This window comes from Mesoplodon mirus (assembly GCF_964341445.2).
Source record: "Mesoplodon mirus genome assembly, chromosome: 8".
Taxonomy (NCBI): domain Eukaryota; kingdom Metazoa; phylum Chordata; class Mammalia; order Artiodactyla; family Ziphiidae; genus Mesoplodon; species Mesoplodon mirus.
The window spans coordinates 11,165,570-11,181,672 of NC_138984.1; the positions used below are offsets into that span (position 1 = coordinate 11,165,570).

The following is a 16,103-nucleotide window of genomic DNA, read 5'->3' on the forward strand; positions in this document are numbered from 1 at the left end:
CATCCCTAGGTCCTGGAACATGACTGACACACTAAGCGTTCAATAAATATTTGTTTAATATTTAACAATCTTTTAATGTGCTTCTTCTACTATAGGAATTGTTAGTATCAATATATTGACCTCTAATAGCTTAAATTAAGAGTATCTTAGTTATTCCTTAAATACTCCATTAGGAAAAATATTTCCCAAGCACAGAAAGAAATGCACAAAATTGAAAAACCAGTCTTAATGTCAAGTGGTTGTGATAAAAGGTGAAACTAATTCTGATCTACACCCAATTAAACAGGAAGGCTGACAAGGCAGTATATCTGTGGTTCTCTTCTAGGCATTTGTCTCCTAGCTTCTTGGGGAATGTAAATTGGTATGGTCGTTATGGAACAGAGTATGGTGTTTACCAAAAAAAATTCAAAATAGAACTACCATATGATCCAGCAATCTCATTTCTGGGTATATATCCAAAGGAAACGAAATCAGGATCTCGTAGCAATACCTGCACTCCTATGTTCACTGCAGCATTGTTCACTATAGCTGAGATATGGAAATAACCTGAATATCTGTCAAAGGATGAATAGGTGAAGAAAATGTGGTGCATATATATGTTTACAATGAAATATTATTCGGCCATGAGAAAGAAGGACATCCTTGCCATTTGCTACCAAATGGATGAACCTGAAGGACATGATGCTAAGTGAAATAAGCCAGACACAGAAGGACAAATACCATATGATCTCACTTATATGTGCAATCTAAACAACAACAACAAAGTTGAAGTCACAGAAGCAGAGAGCAGAACAGTAGTTACCAGGGGCTGGGGAGGAGAAATGGGAAGACATTGGTCAAAGGGTACAAAGTTGCAGTTACATAGAATGAATAAGCCTAGAGATCTAATGTACAGGCATGATAACTACAGTTAATAATACTGTACTGAATGCCGGAAGTATGCTGAGAGAATAGATTTCACGTGCCCTCATCACACACACAAAAGATGGTAACTATGGAGATGAGATGTTAATTAACTTGATTGTCGTTATCATTTCACTATGTATATGTATATCAAATCATCATGTTGTATTCCTTACATGTATACTTTTATTTTAAAACTTTTATCCCTTGATTATTAAAAGTTAGAAATAAAGAATAGAAATAGACACAGACTTACACATAGAAATAAAGAACCAGAGCACAGAGGATTTTAGTGCAGTGAAACTGCTCTGTGTGATCTCACAACAGTGGATATAGGTCATTATACATTTGCCAACCTGTAGAATGTACAAAACCAAGAGTCAACCCTAATGTAAACTATGAACTTTTTGTGATAATGATGTGTCGCTATCAATATCGGCTACAACTGTAACAGATGCAGGTCTCGGTGGGCGACGCTGACGGTGAGGGAAGCTGTGTGCAGGGGTACCAGGCAGATGCTTTATAGGAAACCTCTGTACTTTCTGCTCAGTTTTGCTGTGAACCTAAAACTGCTCTAAAAAATAAAGTCTAATAAACTGTTTTAAATAAACAGAGAACCTTACCATGAGCCTGATTTATTAATTGCAACGTTAGTCAATGGCAGTATATGTGCTCTGAGAACCTTCAATGAAAGAAAACACCACTTATTTTAAACTCAGACAAAATTTTTCAGTTCATTCATTTTAACTGCAAACCAATGAAGACACTGAAATGTGTCTTAATTATACATAATAAATGGACAATATCAAATATCTGAACAAATGAGAAAAATACATTGGACCTTCTATTATTAAGACCAATAACACATTTGGTGGTTACAACTAATTACAGAAACATAACAGGATCTGTGTTTTCCAGCAATTTACCTTTAGATAGATTATGGCTATAAAATACCAAATAGCACTAATTTATATTTTCTTTCACATATTACACATGGTTTTGTATATATTCATAAACAGTGTATATAGGAAATAAACTAAATGTTTCAAATACAGATTTACAATGTATCATTACTTTTTGAATCTTAAGCTCCTTCAGAGTCAGGATACGTCGTGTTATTTATCTTTCCATCCCTACATTGTCTAGCACATAGTGGACGCGTAATATTTATTGAATGAATATACTTAAATTGGATCGTCTGTTTATAGACAGAGTGATTGGCTAGACTGGGATGGTCCCAGTTATGTCTACTGCCAGAGTGTAACTATTAATAGTGTCCTCTTTCACTACAAAAAATGTTCCCTTTGGAGGATAAATTACAAGGTCATGCGTTATAGAGCTCATATTTGAAGTTAAATAGTGACACCTGCTGGACAAAGAACTACTACAAGAATAACCATCCTCTCGTAAATGGAACAGATGAATACAGAAGATTGCCTGAATATTTTGCATCAGACAAAAATAAGCTGAGTATTTAATAATAAGTCTACTTAAGTCATAAAAAATAAAATCAGTGTAATATAAAGCAATTCTAGAATAAATCATTAAATTTTGTTAAATAATAAAGAAAAAAATAAAAGCTGTTCTTGAATAAATGACTACATTTGTTTTTAGTCACCAAAATAATAGAGGAAAATAAGCATATTTTCATTGAATTAAAATTATTATGCAATACATATCAATAAGTAATTTGCTAAAATATAGTTTAGTTCACATGGAAGCAGAAAATTTGAAATACTGATACACCATGAAACATGTCTTAATATTACTCTAACTGGAAAAGATTTTTAATTATTCAATAACTTAGATTATCCTTTAGATTTATCATTATAAAGAAAAGTTAAAGTTACTAGTACAAATCTTTATTGAACCTGTTAAGAAGTAAATTTTTGAATTTCATTCATTTATTCAACGAACATTTATTAAGACTTAGTCTTAGCAAAAATGTGTGAGGAACTGAGGGAAAGAGAAAACAGGATTTGTACTTTACCTCAGATTAATAGAACATCAACTTTCATTGAAGTTCTACTTAGTATCTTTAAAATAGACATTACCTTAAAAAGATAGAATGTGTGGTTGCTGTACTGTCCGAGTTTATTTTGTAATCTCTGTATTAAAAGTTTGACCTGGTCTGCTCGTGAAGCTGTGATTAGAGGTTCTGCTTTCTGTATCTCTTCTACTAAGGCATTGACATCTGTACTGAAATTCACCAAGAACGAAAAAGTTATTTTTGTCTATGTCAAAAATTGCATATACATTTATTACATAAAGGATTATATAGCTTTATGAAGCATAAGATTTATATAATGTCAACAACACCATCATTTTTACCAAGAGATTTCTGGGGGGAAAAAAATCACAGAAATCACTGAAGAGCACTGTGTCACAGATGAAAGCTGCTTGGGTTCTCTCCAATGCCTTTCCATTAACTGAGACTTCTCCTGAGGAAGGTGTACAAAGATTCTCATTTGCTTACCTGAGAAGGCCAAGTGCATACTGCTTCTGAACAAGAGCTCTTTTTATTTATTTTTTTTTCCTGTTTCTTTTTTCTTTTAAATGAACATATACCTAATGTACCCACTCCTACTATACTTTGCACCTTACATATGTTCTGTCGTTTAATCCTATAACAACCCTCTAATTTAATGCGTTTTCACAACTATTTTAGTGATGAAGAAACTGAGGCTCAGAAAGGTTAGATTTGCAATATTTTTAGGGAAAGAGAAAGTACCTAACCAAAAACAAACATTCAAGGAATTACTATTATTATTATTATTAGATTTCTTATGGGCTATAACATTATTTCCCTGAAAGAGAACTGGTGTGAAAAGTACAGATTCAAGTTTTCCCCAGTATTCAAATAATCTACAGCAATTATGGTAAATTTTGCTAGTCCAGAATAATATTAATCAAGACAAATATTAATGTCTGTATACCACAAAACATCCAAAATAGGGTCATTTTGCAAAACATGTCACAAATGCGTATCGAGAAAGGACTTGGGGCCCAGCTGCCGTGAAGGAGGTGGTAGTTGGCTGACGGCCTCCAGCTGCAGCTTTTTCAGTTTCCATGTTAGTGTCTGAGCCCACGGCTTGCTCTTATCCACAGCCCTCAGCCGCTGGCTAGGCAAGGGGGCTGCGCAAGAGCCTGGCCGCTTCTGCCCTGTGAGGGGGTCCTCAAACCCGCAAGCTTTGTTCCGAGCTCCCCCACGGGCTGGAGAGACTCTTGTCAAATCTGCATCATCATCAAGGTTGATGTCTCCTCCTGCCCAGACATGCCTCATCCTCTGATCTGTCCCAGGTGTCACTTCCCAGTAACCTTGTACCCACCTACTTCTGTTTCAGCATCTGCTTCCCAGAAATGTGAAATCTGATAAGCATCCTCCTCCTGTTTATAAATAAACATATGCTGAGCTCCAGTTTTGTGCAAGGCACTGAGCTAGGAGACCATTCATTCAACTAACATTTATTACCTACTATAGGTTGAGTCCTGGGAGTGTCAGAGGTATGTTCCCAGCTCTCAAGAAACACAGTCTTTCAGAATAAGAGTGAATATTTGGAATGGAAATGAATCAGAGATGTTTCACAGTGATGACTTTGAAAAACTCAGTTGTCAAAATAGTTATACTTTCATAAGAATTAAAAAGACAATAATGCCTCTTGGAAAGGTTTCCAACAAATGTTATGAATCAAAACAGATTTCCAAACTAAAAGGTATATTTTTTTTTCTTTTTAAATAAGGTTGGTTTGGGAAGAAGAAGAAGAAAGATTGATGATCCTTTTTCCACTTCCTCCTCATTCAGCAAGACATTCAAATAAAATTCAACAAAACAAACAGGAAATAGTATACCCCTGAACAATTTTATTAGTAATGCATTGTCTGTAGCTTATGCAGCTCATCCACACACCATCCTATGTCAGGGTCTCCCAAGCACAATTTTGGATATGAAATACATATTGCATTATATAGCCAACTTACCTGGTATGGAGATCGAGCAGATCTATGGATTTGGTCTTTAGTTGTCCACTTTGTTCATATTCCAACATAATTCCTAAGAAATAAACAAATATTAAGTTATAAAACACTTACGATCACAGCCTATGCCAAAAGTTAACCTACTTTGACATAATTTTTTCATTTTTATTTTTCCATTTTTGAAATTTTTCTACATAAAACATATGCAGTGATGTCTGATTTCAAAACAAGATAGTGTAGACCCACTTTTCCTTGGTCTGTCCTCTAAATACACTTGAAATCATTCAGCAGGCAATGCTAAAATAACTGAAAGTTGGACAGAAAAAAGTGGATGGTTAGGGGCCTCAGGATTTGAGGAATGACAACATAGTGAGTTCCCTGGGTTTTCTTTTCATTTCACATGTATCCCAACAGTGGGGACCAGAAGGACTTGCAGCCTGGAACCACCGAAAAGCACAGATAACAAAACAACAAAAAACAACAAAAAAGCTTGCTTTCTGTGGCCAACGGACAAGGAAAAGAGAAGTCAAACAAAGTACTGATGAGGAGCCCTGAACTGCTCCACCACGGGGGCCCCTGCAGGCAGTCCCACCCATCAGTGGAAGCTCTGGGCTGTCCCAGTCCCCACTGCAAAGCTGGGCCCCAGTGCAGTCTCATCTGCCTACAACAGCTGGAGCAGCAAAGCCGCAGACGTTCACAATCCCTGCTCCTTAGCTGGTGCCTGAGGGGGCCATCTGATCTGCCTACAGCAGCATCAGCAAAGTCCCAGGACCTCCCAGACCCCATTCCACAGCAAAGCACCAAAGCAGCATCTCCCTGCCTTTCAACCAGTGGCACAGCCAGGCCCAGGGGCTTGTTCTCCACCCCCAGAAGGTCACACAGTGAGAACAGGCACACTGGGGACATACCTTCTGCCCCTGCAGGTGGCACCAGAGAAGACTGAGCAGGAGTCTTGCTAAGACAAAGCAAAGCAGGAGTCTTACACCAGAAAAACAAATTAGACCAGAATAATATGGCAAAGGCTCAGAAAACTAAAGTATCACTGTAATTAAAGCCCACAAAAGCAGACCAGAACCTATGTGCTAAACCTAAACATGGTGACGGCATGCCAAAATAGATGTAGGTGGGATCAAGAGTCTCCAAGATACAATAAAAAGTCACTAAGGGCTTTCCTGGTGGCGCAGTGGTTGACAGTCCGCCTGCCGATGCAGGGGACACGGGTTCGTGCCCCGGTCCGGGAAGATCCCACATGCTGGGGAGCGGCTGGGCCCGTGAGCCATGGCTGCTGAGCCTGCACGTCTGGAGCCTGTGCTCCGCAACGGGAGAGGCCACAACAGTGAGAGGCCCACGTACCGAAAAAAAAAAAAAAAAAAAGTCACTCATCACAATAAGAACCAGAGAAAGACAATCAATAAAGGCCAATATGGAGATGAATCAGATACTGGAACTAATGACGAGGATTTTAAAGGATGTATCATAAAAATGCTTCAGGGGCTTCCCTGGCTTTCCAGTGGTTAAGACTTCACACTTCCAATGCAGCGGGCACCGGTTCAATCCCTGGTCAGGGAACTAAGATCCCACACGCCGCACGGCACGGCCAGAAAAAAAGAAAAAAAAAAAGCTTCAGCAGTCGTTTACAGATTCACTTGAAACAAATAAGTGAAAAATCTCAGAAAATAAATAGAAGTTATTGAAATAAATCAAATTGGAATTATGGTATTATGAAAAATACAGTAACCAAAATGAAAAACATGCTGAATAGGCTCAATAGTAGAGCAGAGATGACAAAGCATAGAATCAGTGAACCTGAAGACTAATCAACAGAATATATTCAAGCTGAACAACAGAGAGATAATAGACTGAAAAAAATTTGAACAGAGCCTCTATCATACCACCTCTATGGATATGGACCAGTGGAACTGAAATGTTTTGGCCTCAGGACCAATTTACACGTTTTTAATTATTGGGAATTTTGGGTTTTCTAATACCTTCCACATTAAAATTGAAAAAAATTTAAAATATTTATTACATTGTTGTAAAATAGCAATAATAAATTCATAGCATGTTAATATAAATGGCATATTTTATCGAAATAACTATATTTATTCCCCTCACCCAAAAAATGTAAGAAAAGTAGCATTGTTTTACACTTTTGCAGATCTCTTTAATATCTAGCTTAACTAAAGACGGCTGGATTCTCATCTCTGCTTCTGCATTTAAGCTGTTGCTATAGGTTGTTTTAGATATAATATAAGAAAAAATCTGGGTCATATACAGATATGTAGTTGGAAAATTGAAGAATATTTTAATCAGTGTTTTGTGTAATTTTGGATATTCTTCTTTGATACTACTTTAAAACTCAACAAATGGTAGTTTTATAAAGATTGGTTGCAATTCCGAGTCTGAAACCACATCAACGAACTCTTTAGACCCGGTTACATTAAAATCCATTGGTCTATCTCACACTTTCAATTTCTTTTACCACGTGTGATTTACAACATCATGCGTCAGATATTTGAAAAATGTTAGTTTACTGAGTTCTAAATGTGGGCATATTTCATCATACAATATCCGAAAAATCACATTTGTTAGTACCACTACCAATATCTATCATCAGAAAACTCTTACTCTTGGTAACCTGTTAAACTTATGATGTTAGATACAAATTTCCTGAAGTTCTAATTCTCGCTCTGAAAGCTCAAATTTTATCACTGGCAAGAAATATTGACAGTTTTGCTTGAAAATATCAGGCTCACTTTGTTCATTTACAAGAAAATGTCTGCCATATATACAAGTCTGAAAACCATGTTTATTTCTGTCTTTCACGTAAAAACATGTTCCATGAAAAAATGGCTAGTTCATCTTTCAGCTCAAACACATGCACAAGCACATTCCTCAAGATAAGGATCGTACATCACTTTGCAGCAGAAGCACCTCAGGAGAACCTTCTACTTCATCACCCAGAAAACACGTACCCACATGTCAGTATTTCACTACGTTAATAAGTGTTATTGCTTCACCAAGGACATTCTTAAGTAAAACTGAGGGCTTTGGGGTGTTTGTTTGTCTGTTTTTCCTATTGCAAGTGTGTCAGTGAGGAAAACAATGGCCATTGTTAGAGTTTGGTGCCACTGCTTGATTTGTAGTCAGGCACCAGCAGTTTCACCTTCCATTGCTTTTGCACCACTAGGGCAAATATCTACACCGTGAAAAAAAGAAAATGATATCTTAGTGTTATTACAAAAAGAGATTTGACATCGAGGCCCCCAGTGAAAGGATTTGAGGGCCCCAAGAGTCCCCTTACACTTGGAGAATCACTGCAACAGACTATAATTTGATGTAACAGATATGATTCCAGCAGCATTTCGGATCAAGAGAGAGCAGGAAACTCTGTCAAAACACTGCATTTACTTTTCAAAAGCATTGAAACATTGAGACAGAATATGCAGAGTTGAAAAGGCAGGTATTATGCTTGGCATCAAACAGATCCAAGTTGGAGTTCCGGCCCAACCCCTCACTCATTTCATGATACTAGTAATCTCTTTATATCTCAGTTTTCTCATCTGTAGATAATACCTTCAGCTTGTTGGTTAAGATTAAATAACTTGTATATAAAGCACCTGGCATACATATAAAGTCTTACTGAACAGTGCTCATTATTTAGCTATTAATCAAATGCTACCTTTTGACATGTTCTTGTATGTCACAGTCACCTTGTACTGCTTAAATTGCATTTATGCCTTCTCTCTCCAGTGAGATTGTAACATACTTGAGAGAAGAAAACATGTTTCTTTATACTCCCAGGAGGATCTTCCTCAGAACCAGGCATTGTGTATTCAAGTGTAACATTTTAAGACAGAAAAAGCATTCTAAATGCTTTTAATGACACAAAAAACTGCTAGAATGCCATGGCACAGCAAGCAAACAACTGTAGTTGAGAGGCTAGTATGGAATAGTTTTGTTTTTTCCCCAAAAAGTAATTCATTTACATCAAAGACTTGAAACCAAGCTCTAGTCTGAGAATCAAACGTCCAGATAAAGGGGGGGAAGGCTTGATGGAGAGCCAACCACTGCAAATACTGGTCTTATTTCCTAAGAGTGAAAATCGGCTTCTTGTGCCACATTAAGCTTTTTAGCAAAATATGGATATTATAACATTGTTAAAATATTTTTTTACTTTATATGCCATACGTTCTAGAAAGGATTTAAGGGGGCTGAAAAGATAAATAGAATACAAAAAGCTAAGACTGGAAGTAGATAAGAAATAGATACATTAACAAGGGAAGATGCAAGTAAAGGAAAGATCACATTTATAATTACATTGAGCACTTAAATATAAAATTAGCAAGAAATGTGTGAGACCTAGATGCACTATTCGATGTAGGAGAAAATTATGGTAAGTGGAAAGACACATTTCTGGATGAGAAAACTCAATATTGTGAAGACATCAAATTAATCTGTGGAGTTAAAGTAATTATAATAATTTTCTTCTTGGGAATTTGAAAATTTACCAAATATTATAGCAAACTAAAAACAATAAAGTGTGGCTCTGATACAAAATTAAATCAACATAATAGAATCACCTATCTATGGAAACTTTAAATAAAGTGAAGGTAATATTTCCAATTAGAGGGGAAAGAATGGATTATTATTTAATAAATAACGATGTAATAAGTTGGATTTGGGGAATATTCATAAAATTGGAATGAATCCACACAGTGTCCAAAAATATATTTTAGGTTGATTACACATTTTAATATTTAAAATAAAATATAAATATTTTATATTATATTATATTTTCTGATAATAGAAAATATATCTTAGCATGATATGAAACTCAACAGCTAAAAATAGGAAAAATTTGATAAATTTTTCTGAAATAAATTTTTTCTACACAGTGAAAGATACCACAAATTTAAAGGCAAATGATAATCAGCAAAAACGAATCAACTATAAATACAAAGCTTAAAGAACTTAATATTTAAAAACTCTAAAAATTATTTTAAAGAATGAAAAGTGAACAAAAGGCATGAATAGTCAACTTTCAAAGACAAGGATCAATAAACAGACCAAAATAAAATGTTCCGAATGTCATTAATAAGAAATACACAATAGGGCTTTCGTGGTGGCGCAGTGGTTGAGAGTCCGCCTGCTGGTGCCCCGGTCTGGGAAGATCCCACATGCCGCGGAGCGGCTGGGCCCGTGAGCCATGGCCGCTGAGCCTGTGCGTCCAGAGCCTGTTCTCCGCAACAGGAGAGGCCACAACAGTGAGAGGCCCGCGTACCGCAAAAAAAAAGAAATACAAAATAAAATAACAGGTATGATTTTTACCCATCAGATTAGCAAAGATTACAAAGACTGATAGTACCCAGTATTAGCAATGTTGAGCAATGTGCATTCTCAAATACTGTCAGTGGATATGTTGGGGGGCGTCCTTTCCAGGGGCAATCACACCTTCAGTGGGTTGAGGGTGATCTTAGGATCCTTTGATGTATTTTTCAAAATTTGGTTACAAGTAAATGTTACTTTTATAATAAAAAAGTACGAGAAAAAAAGAACGTGGAGAAAAAGGAAGAAAAATGATAGGGATCAACATTATCAGAATATAAACTCTTGAAAATCAAGACCCCCATAAGGTTATTTGAAAACTCAAGCACTTTCAAGTACTTTTTCAGTACTTTGAAACATACAAAGTGTCTATCAATTCGAGATATTGTTATTATCAGGCACTATTTCTTTCCTGTTCTGGAATTTTTAGTTTTTTGAATTGTATATAAGGGTGCTCATGCACTATGTATTATTGAGGAAAGTATATACATTCAATAAAGAGTTGAGTAAATAAATAATATAAATATGAAGTAATGTAATCATAATCCATAACTCAGAGAAATGTTGGAAAGAACTAGCACTTGACAGCCCACACAGCATAATCTAATTCCTAAATAGATGCATTTTAAAAGTCTAGCAGACAACTATTCACAACAGCTAAAACATTGGACACAACCTCAATGTCCATGGACAGATGAATGGATAAAGAAGATGTGGTACATATATACAATGGAATATTACTCTACCATAAAGAAAGAATGAAATAATGCCATTTGCAGCAACGTGGATGCCCCTAGAGATTATCATACTAAGTGAAGTTAAGTCAGAAAGAGAAAGACAAGTACCATTACTCTACCATAAAAAAGAATGGGGTTTCCCTGGTGGTGCAGTGGTTGAGAGTCCGCCTGCCGATGCAGGGAACACGGGTTCGTGCCCCGGTCTGGGAAGATCCCACATGCCATGGAGCGGCTGGGCCCATGAGCCATGGCCACTGAGCCTGTGCACCCAGAGCTTGTGCTCCACAACGGGAGAGGCCACAACAGTGAGAGGCCCGCGTACCACACACACACACACACAAAGTCTAGCACACAACTATTCACAACAGCTAAAACATGGACACAGCCTCAATGTCCATCGACAGATGAATGGATAAAGAAGATGTGGTACATATACATAATGGAATACTACTCTACCATAAAGAAAGAATGAAATAATGCCATTTGCAGCAACGTGGATGCCCCTAGAAATTATCATACAAAGTGAAGTTAAGTCAGAAAGAGAAAGACAAGTACCATATGACATCACTTATATGTGGAATCTAAACTATGGCACAAATGAACTTATCTACAAAACAGAAACAGACTCATAGACATAGAGAACAGACTTGTGGTTGCCAGGTGGGGGGGGAGGGAGAGGGATGGACTGGGAGTTTGGGGCTGGTAGATGCAAACTATTATATTTAGAATGGATAAACAACAAGGTCCTAATGTATAGCACAGGGAACTATATTCAATATCCTGTGATATACCATAGCGGAAAAGAATATGAAAAAGAATGTATATATGTGTATAACTGAGTCACTTTGCTGTACAGCAGAGACTAGCACACATTGTAAATCAACTCTACTGCAATAAAAAAAAGTCTAGCAAACAAAATAACAAAATTCTGCTTTCCTTATTCACAACGACCTTATTTTTAATAAGATGAAAAATGTTAAAAGTCCCTACATCAACTATTAAAAATTAGGTGGGTTGCTGTACAAATGGATCTAGAAAATAAAGTGCAAAATCTGAAACATGTACATTTATTTGACTGCTTCACTGTGACAAAACATCAAGGCAATAGGCTCACTGAACTCCAATATGAGCAAGAGGCTATGACTTGTGCAGTGAAGAATACAAGCAGAAAATAGACAAAGATGCTCCCAGGAATACATGTTGTTCTCCAGAGATTGTTTCCCACAGTATCTTAATATTCTTGATCTTCCCCGGCTGTGAACTATTATGCAACAGGTATGATTCCCAGGACACTTAGGTAAGAAGTCACTGCACCCCAAATTCTACAATGTACTAAAAGGCTAAGCTTCAAAAGGTAATATTATTCCTTACCCAGCTCATAATCAATAGAAACCTTTAAAGTGTTCAAAATACCAACCAGTTCAATTAATGCTTATTTAGATCCTTCTTCTGGCCAAACAAGGGGCTCACATTCAATAAATAAAAGACAAAGACTGTCATAACTGAGTCAACTGAAAAGCACGAATTCAACACCTACTCTTCACAAAGCGAAGAGCTTCTGAATTAATGAATGTGACCAAGATAAAAAAGGAATGTCCCATGTTTCATTAGCCATATTACTGCTACTTTTCCTTAGTCTTTAGGAATCTAGGTAGGGGGAGGAATAATTCAGTGGATGCCAACAAAAGAATGCTCCTGACGTATATGTTATTTAAAAGAAAGTGGGAGGACTGAAATTAAAGGGTTAGGAGGAGAAACATAATTGCTTTATACGCAGAAGGGATAAAGGTGGCATGAGAATGATTCAGTGGTGAGTGATTATTTTTCCTATTTGATAATGTTATTGTAACACCCACCTGCTATTCAGTAGTACCTTGGAAATTTGTATATCATATGGCTTACCAAAGATTAGAATTCAGAAATTAAGTATCTAACATGCTAAGTGAGATGACCTTATTATAAGATAATCATTAAGGCAATAGTCACAACCATGAGTTTAAAGCTTTACTTGAGTTTAAGATTGCTATTAGAGGGACTTCCCTGGCGGTCTGGTGGTTAAGACTCCGTGCGTCTACTGCAGGGGGCGAGGGTTCTATCCTGGTTGTGGGACTAAGATCCCTCATGCTGCGCAGCGTGGCCAAAAAAAAACTATATGGGAAAAGAATCTGAAAAAGAATGTATATATAGGGCTTCCCTGGTGGCGCAGTGGTTGAGAGTCCGCCTGCCGATGCAGGGGACACGGGCCCCGGTCCGGGAGGATCCCGCGTGCCGCGGAGCGGCTGGGCCTGTGAGCCGTAGCCGCTGGGCCTGCGCGTCCGGATCCTGTGCTCCGCGACGGGAGAGGCCACGACGGTGAGAGGCCCGCGTACCGGGGAAAAAAAAAAAAATACTGAAAGAGTCTTTTTAAAACTTTTGAGGAACAGAGTCCAGCATCCGAAGCAGTGAGGGGCCCAAGTTAGGAAGCAACAGGCTTCCCTTCCCACAGGGATCACTAGTTCTGGACCCCACCTCTCGGGTCCCCGCACCCTCCTCTGCCACAGACCCTCCTGGTGCAGGTCCTCACATGAGGGTAGAGCGGGGCCCGGCCTGTACCTGGCGGGTAATACCGGAGCAGGAAGCTCTTGAGCTTCATTCTCTCGCCGGGGGACCACCAGCCGACCGACTCGGTCGTCGTGGAAACGGCCAAACAACGGAAGGCGCCGGCGCGCATGCGCGCGCGCCACAAAAAGCTCCCGGGATTCAGGGCCTGGAGCCCGAGCTCTTGGTGTGTATCCTGAAGCTCAGGTGTCCCGGGGCTGGCGGGGTGGGGGGGTCCGGGATATGCTCGGGCGCAGAGCCCCCCTGCCCTCCCCCCAACCCGCATCTCTCTCGGGATTCCCGAGGACGGGCGCCGGGTTCCGGGAGCCGCTCAAGGAGCGCGCCCCTGCCCGCGCCGCGGCCACCGGAATCTACATCCTTTGGTATCTGGGGTGGGTGGGACGAGGGCCACTCGTGTCTTCAGTAAGGGAGACCTCACAAGGGGCGACGCGCGGCCGAGGACCAAGGGCCTCAGCTACAGTCTGGGCCACAGGCACTTTAACCCATTGGGTTTCCAATACGGAAGGGTGGGAGAAATATCCCGGGCTCGGTTACTGTTCTCGGCCCCTCATGCCCTGTCCCTGTCCCCACAAAAGAAAAATGACCTCGACGTAATCGCCTACATTTCCAGTGCCATGCACTACGCCAAGCGCTCTATCCACTATACTCACAGTCCGAACAAAGGTATGAGTTATGAACCATTTATTTCCACCCCATCTCAAGGATGAGACAACTGAGCATTCGAGAAAGTGCAGAACCACCCAAGGTCACAGAGAAGCAGGTGGGAAGGCAGACGTGTCAGAAGCCTATACCTGGAAGCCCCCACCTATGGAGTCTCCACCTATGCTCTTAACCCTGGGTTTAAGGCTTTGGAGGCCTTATTTTGACTTGTTCTGTTTCTTGCCAGCATGGGTTCTTTGCCTGCCAAGTTGAGTTTCCATCAGGAAGACTGTGGACCGGAAGAGTCAGCTAGCCAGATTGTCAATTTCCTTTAAGGAATTTGACCTAAATCCCTAAATTAGAATTTCCCAAACTTAAGCAATTCCTGAGTTATCTTCATAGACTTGGGCCACATCTCCTTATCAGCTGCATACCTAAGGGTTTTCTTTAAGTTCTTACAATTTCTCTGAACTGGCTCACTTGTTTTACTTCACATTTTTTAACATAATTTAAAAGAAAATTGTCAATACTGTGAATTAAAATTTTGTATAATTCTCAATGAGGAGCAGCAGGTAACTATAAAAATAAATTCAATTTTTAAAAATACTATTGAATCACACCAGTCAGAATGGCCATCACCAAAAAATCTAGAAACAATAAATGCTGGAGAGGGTGAGGAGAAAAGGGAACACTCTTGCACTGCTGGTGGGAATGTAAATTGAGACAGCCACTATGGAGAACAGTATGAAGTTTCCTTAAAAAACTAAAAATAGAACTACCATATGACCCAGCAATCCCACTACTGGGCATATACCCTGAGAAAACCATAATTGAAAAAGTGTCATGTACCACAATGTTCATTGCAGCTCTATTTACAATAGCCAGGACACGGAAGCAACCTAAGTGTCCATCATCAGATGAATGGATAAAGAAGATGTGGCACATATATACAATGGAATATTACTCAGCCATGAAAAGAAACGAAACTGAGTTATTTGTAGTGAGGTGGATGGACCTAGAGTCTGTCATACAGAGTGAAGTGAGTCAGAAAGAGAAAAACAAACACTGTATGCTAACACATATATATGGAATCTAAAGGGAAAAAGAAGGTCATGAAGAACCTAGGGGTAAGATGGGAATAAAGACACAGACCTACTAGAGAATGGACTTGAGTATATGGGGAGGGGGAAGGTTAGGCTGTGACAAAGTGAGAGAGTGGCATGGACATATATACACTACCAGACGTAAAATAGATAGCTAGTGGGAAGCAGCCACATAACACAGGGAGATCAGCTCGGTGTTCTGTGACCACCTAGAGGGGTGGGATAGGGAGGGTGGGAGGGAGGGAGACACAAGAGGGAAGAGGTATGGGAACATATGTACATGTATAACTGATTCACTTTGTTATAAAGCAGAAACTAACACACCATTGTAAAGCAATTATACTCCAATAAAGATGTTAAAAAAATACTATTGAAATACTTTATACTATTGCCTGCCTGCAAAACAAAGGGCTTTCCTTTCTTTCTTTTTTTTTAAAGGGAAAAATTAGCAACTATATGAAATTTTCAAGACAAGCTAGCACACAACTGAAACTTTTTACTTCATATACTCAGAATGTTGGAGAGATATTGAAATAAGAAAGCCTCTGCTGCTAAGTGATACAATTAAACCTAATACAAATGGACAGCACATAAAAATCACCTCATCCCACCAGCAGTAAGCATCCCACACTTGGGAAGCGGGAAACCAGATGAAATCTAAGATACCTTCTAGCTCAAACTTTCCCCTCATGATTAAGACTCTGGAAAGGGTTTAAATAGGGAGAGGCAAAGAGCTCATCTGTAGAAATGAGGGGTTCTCCAGTAAATTTCATTCACCCATGTTATTGCTTATGCTTGTGCCATCTAAAATGAGGCTTTT

General features: G+C 38.8%; 1 protein-coding gene across 2 annotated transcripts in view; it reads right to left on the bottom strand.

Moving 5' to 3' along the window:
- The window catches only part of DAW1 (dynein assembly factor with WD repeats 1), a 36,161-nt gene extending 22,455 nt beyond the window's left edge, over positions 1-13,706 (bottom strand). For both annotated transcript variants that reach the window (XM_082630836.1, XM_082630835.1), the window contains exons 1-4: positions 13,536-13,706; positions 4,882-4,954; positions 2,958-3,102; positions 1,527-1,585 (exon numbers count right to left, since the gene is read on the bottom strand). In XM_082630836.1, the coding sequence (XP_082486962.1) occupies positions 1,527-1,585; positions 2,958-3,102; positions 4,882-4,954; positions 13,536-13,653 (395 nt within the window). In that variant the 5' untranslated portion in view covers positions 13,654-13,706. The remainder of the gene's footprint in view (positions 1-1,526; positions 1,586-2,957; positions 3,103-4,881; positions 4,955-13,535) is intronic.
- Between the last annotated feature and the right edge of the window lie 2,397 nt (positions 13,707-16,103).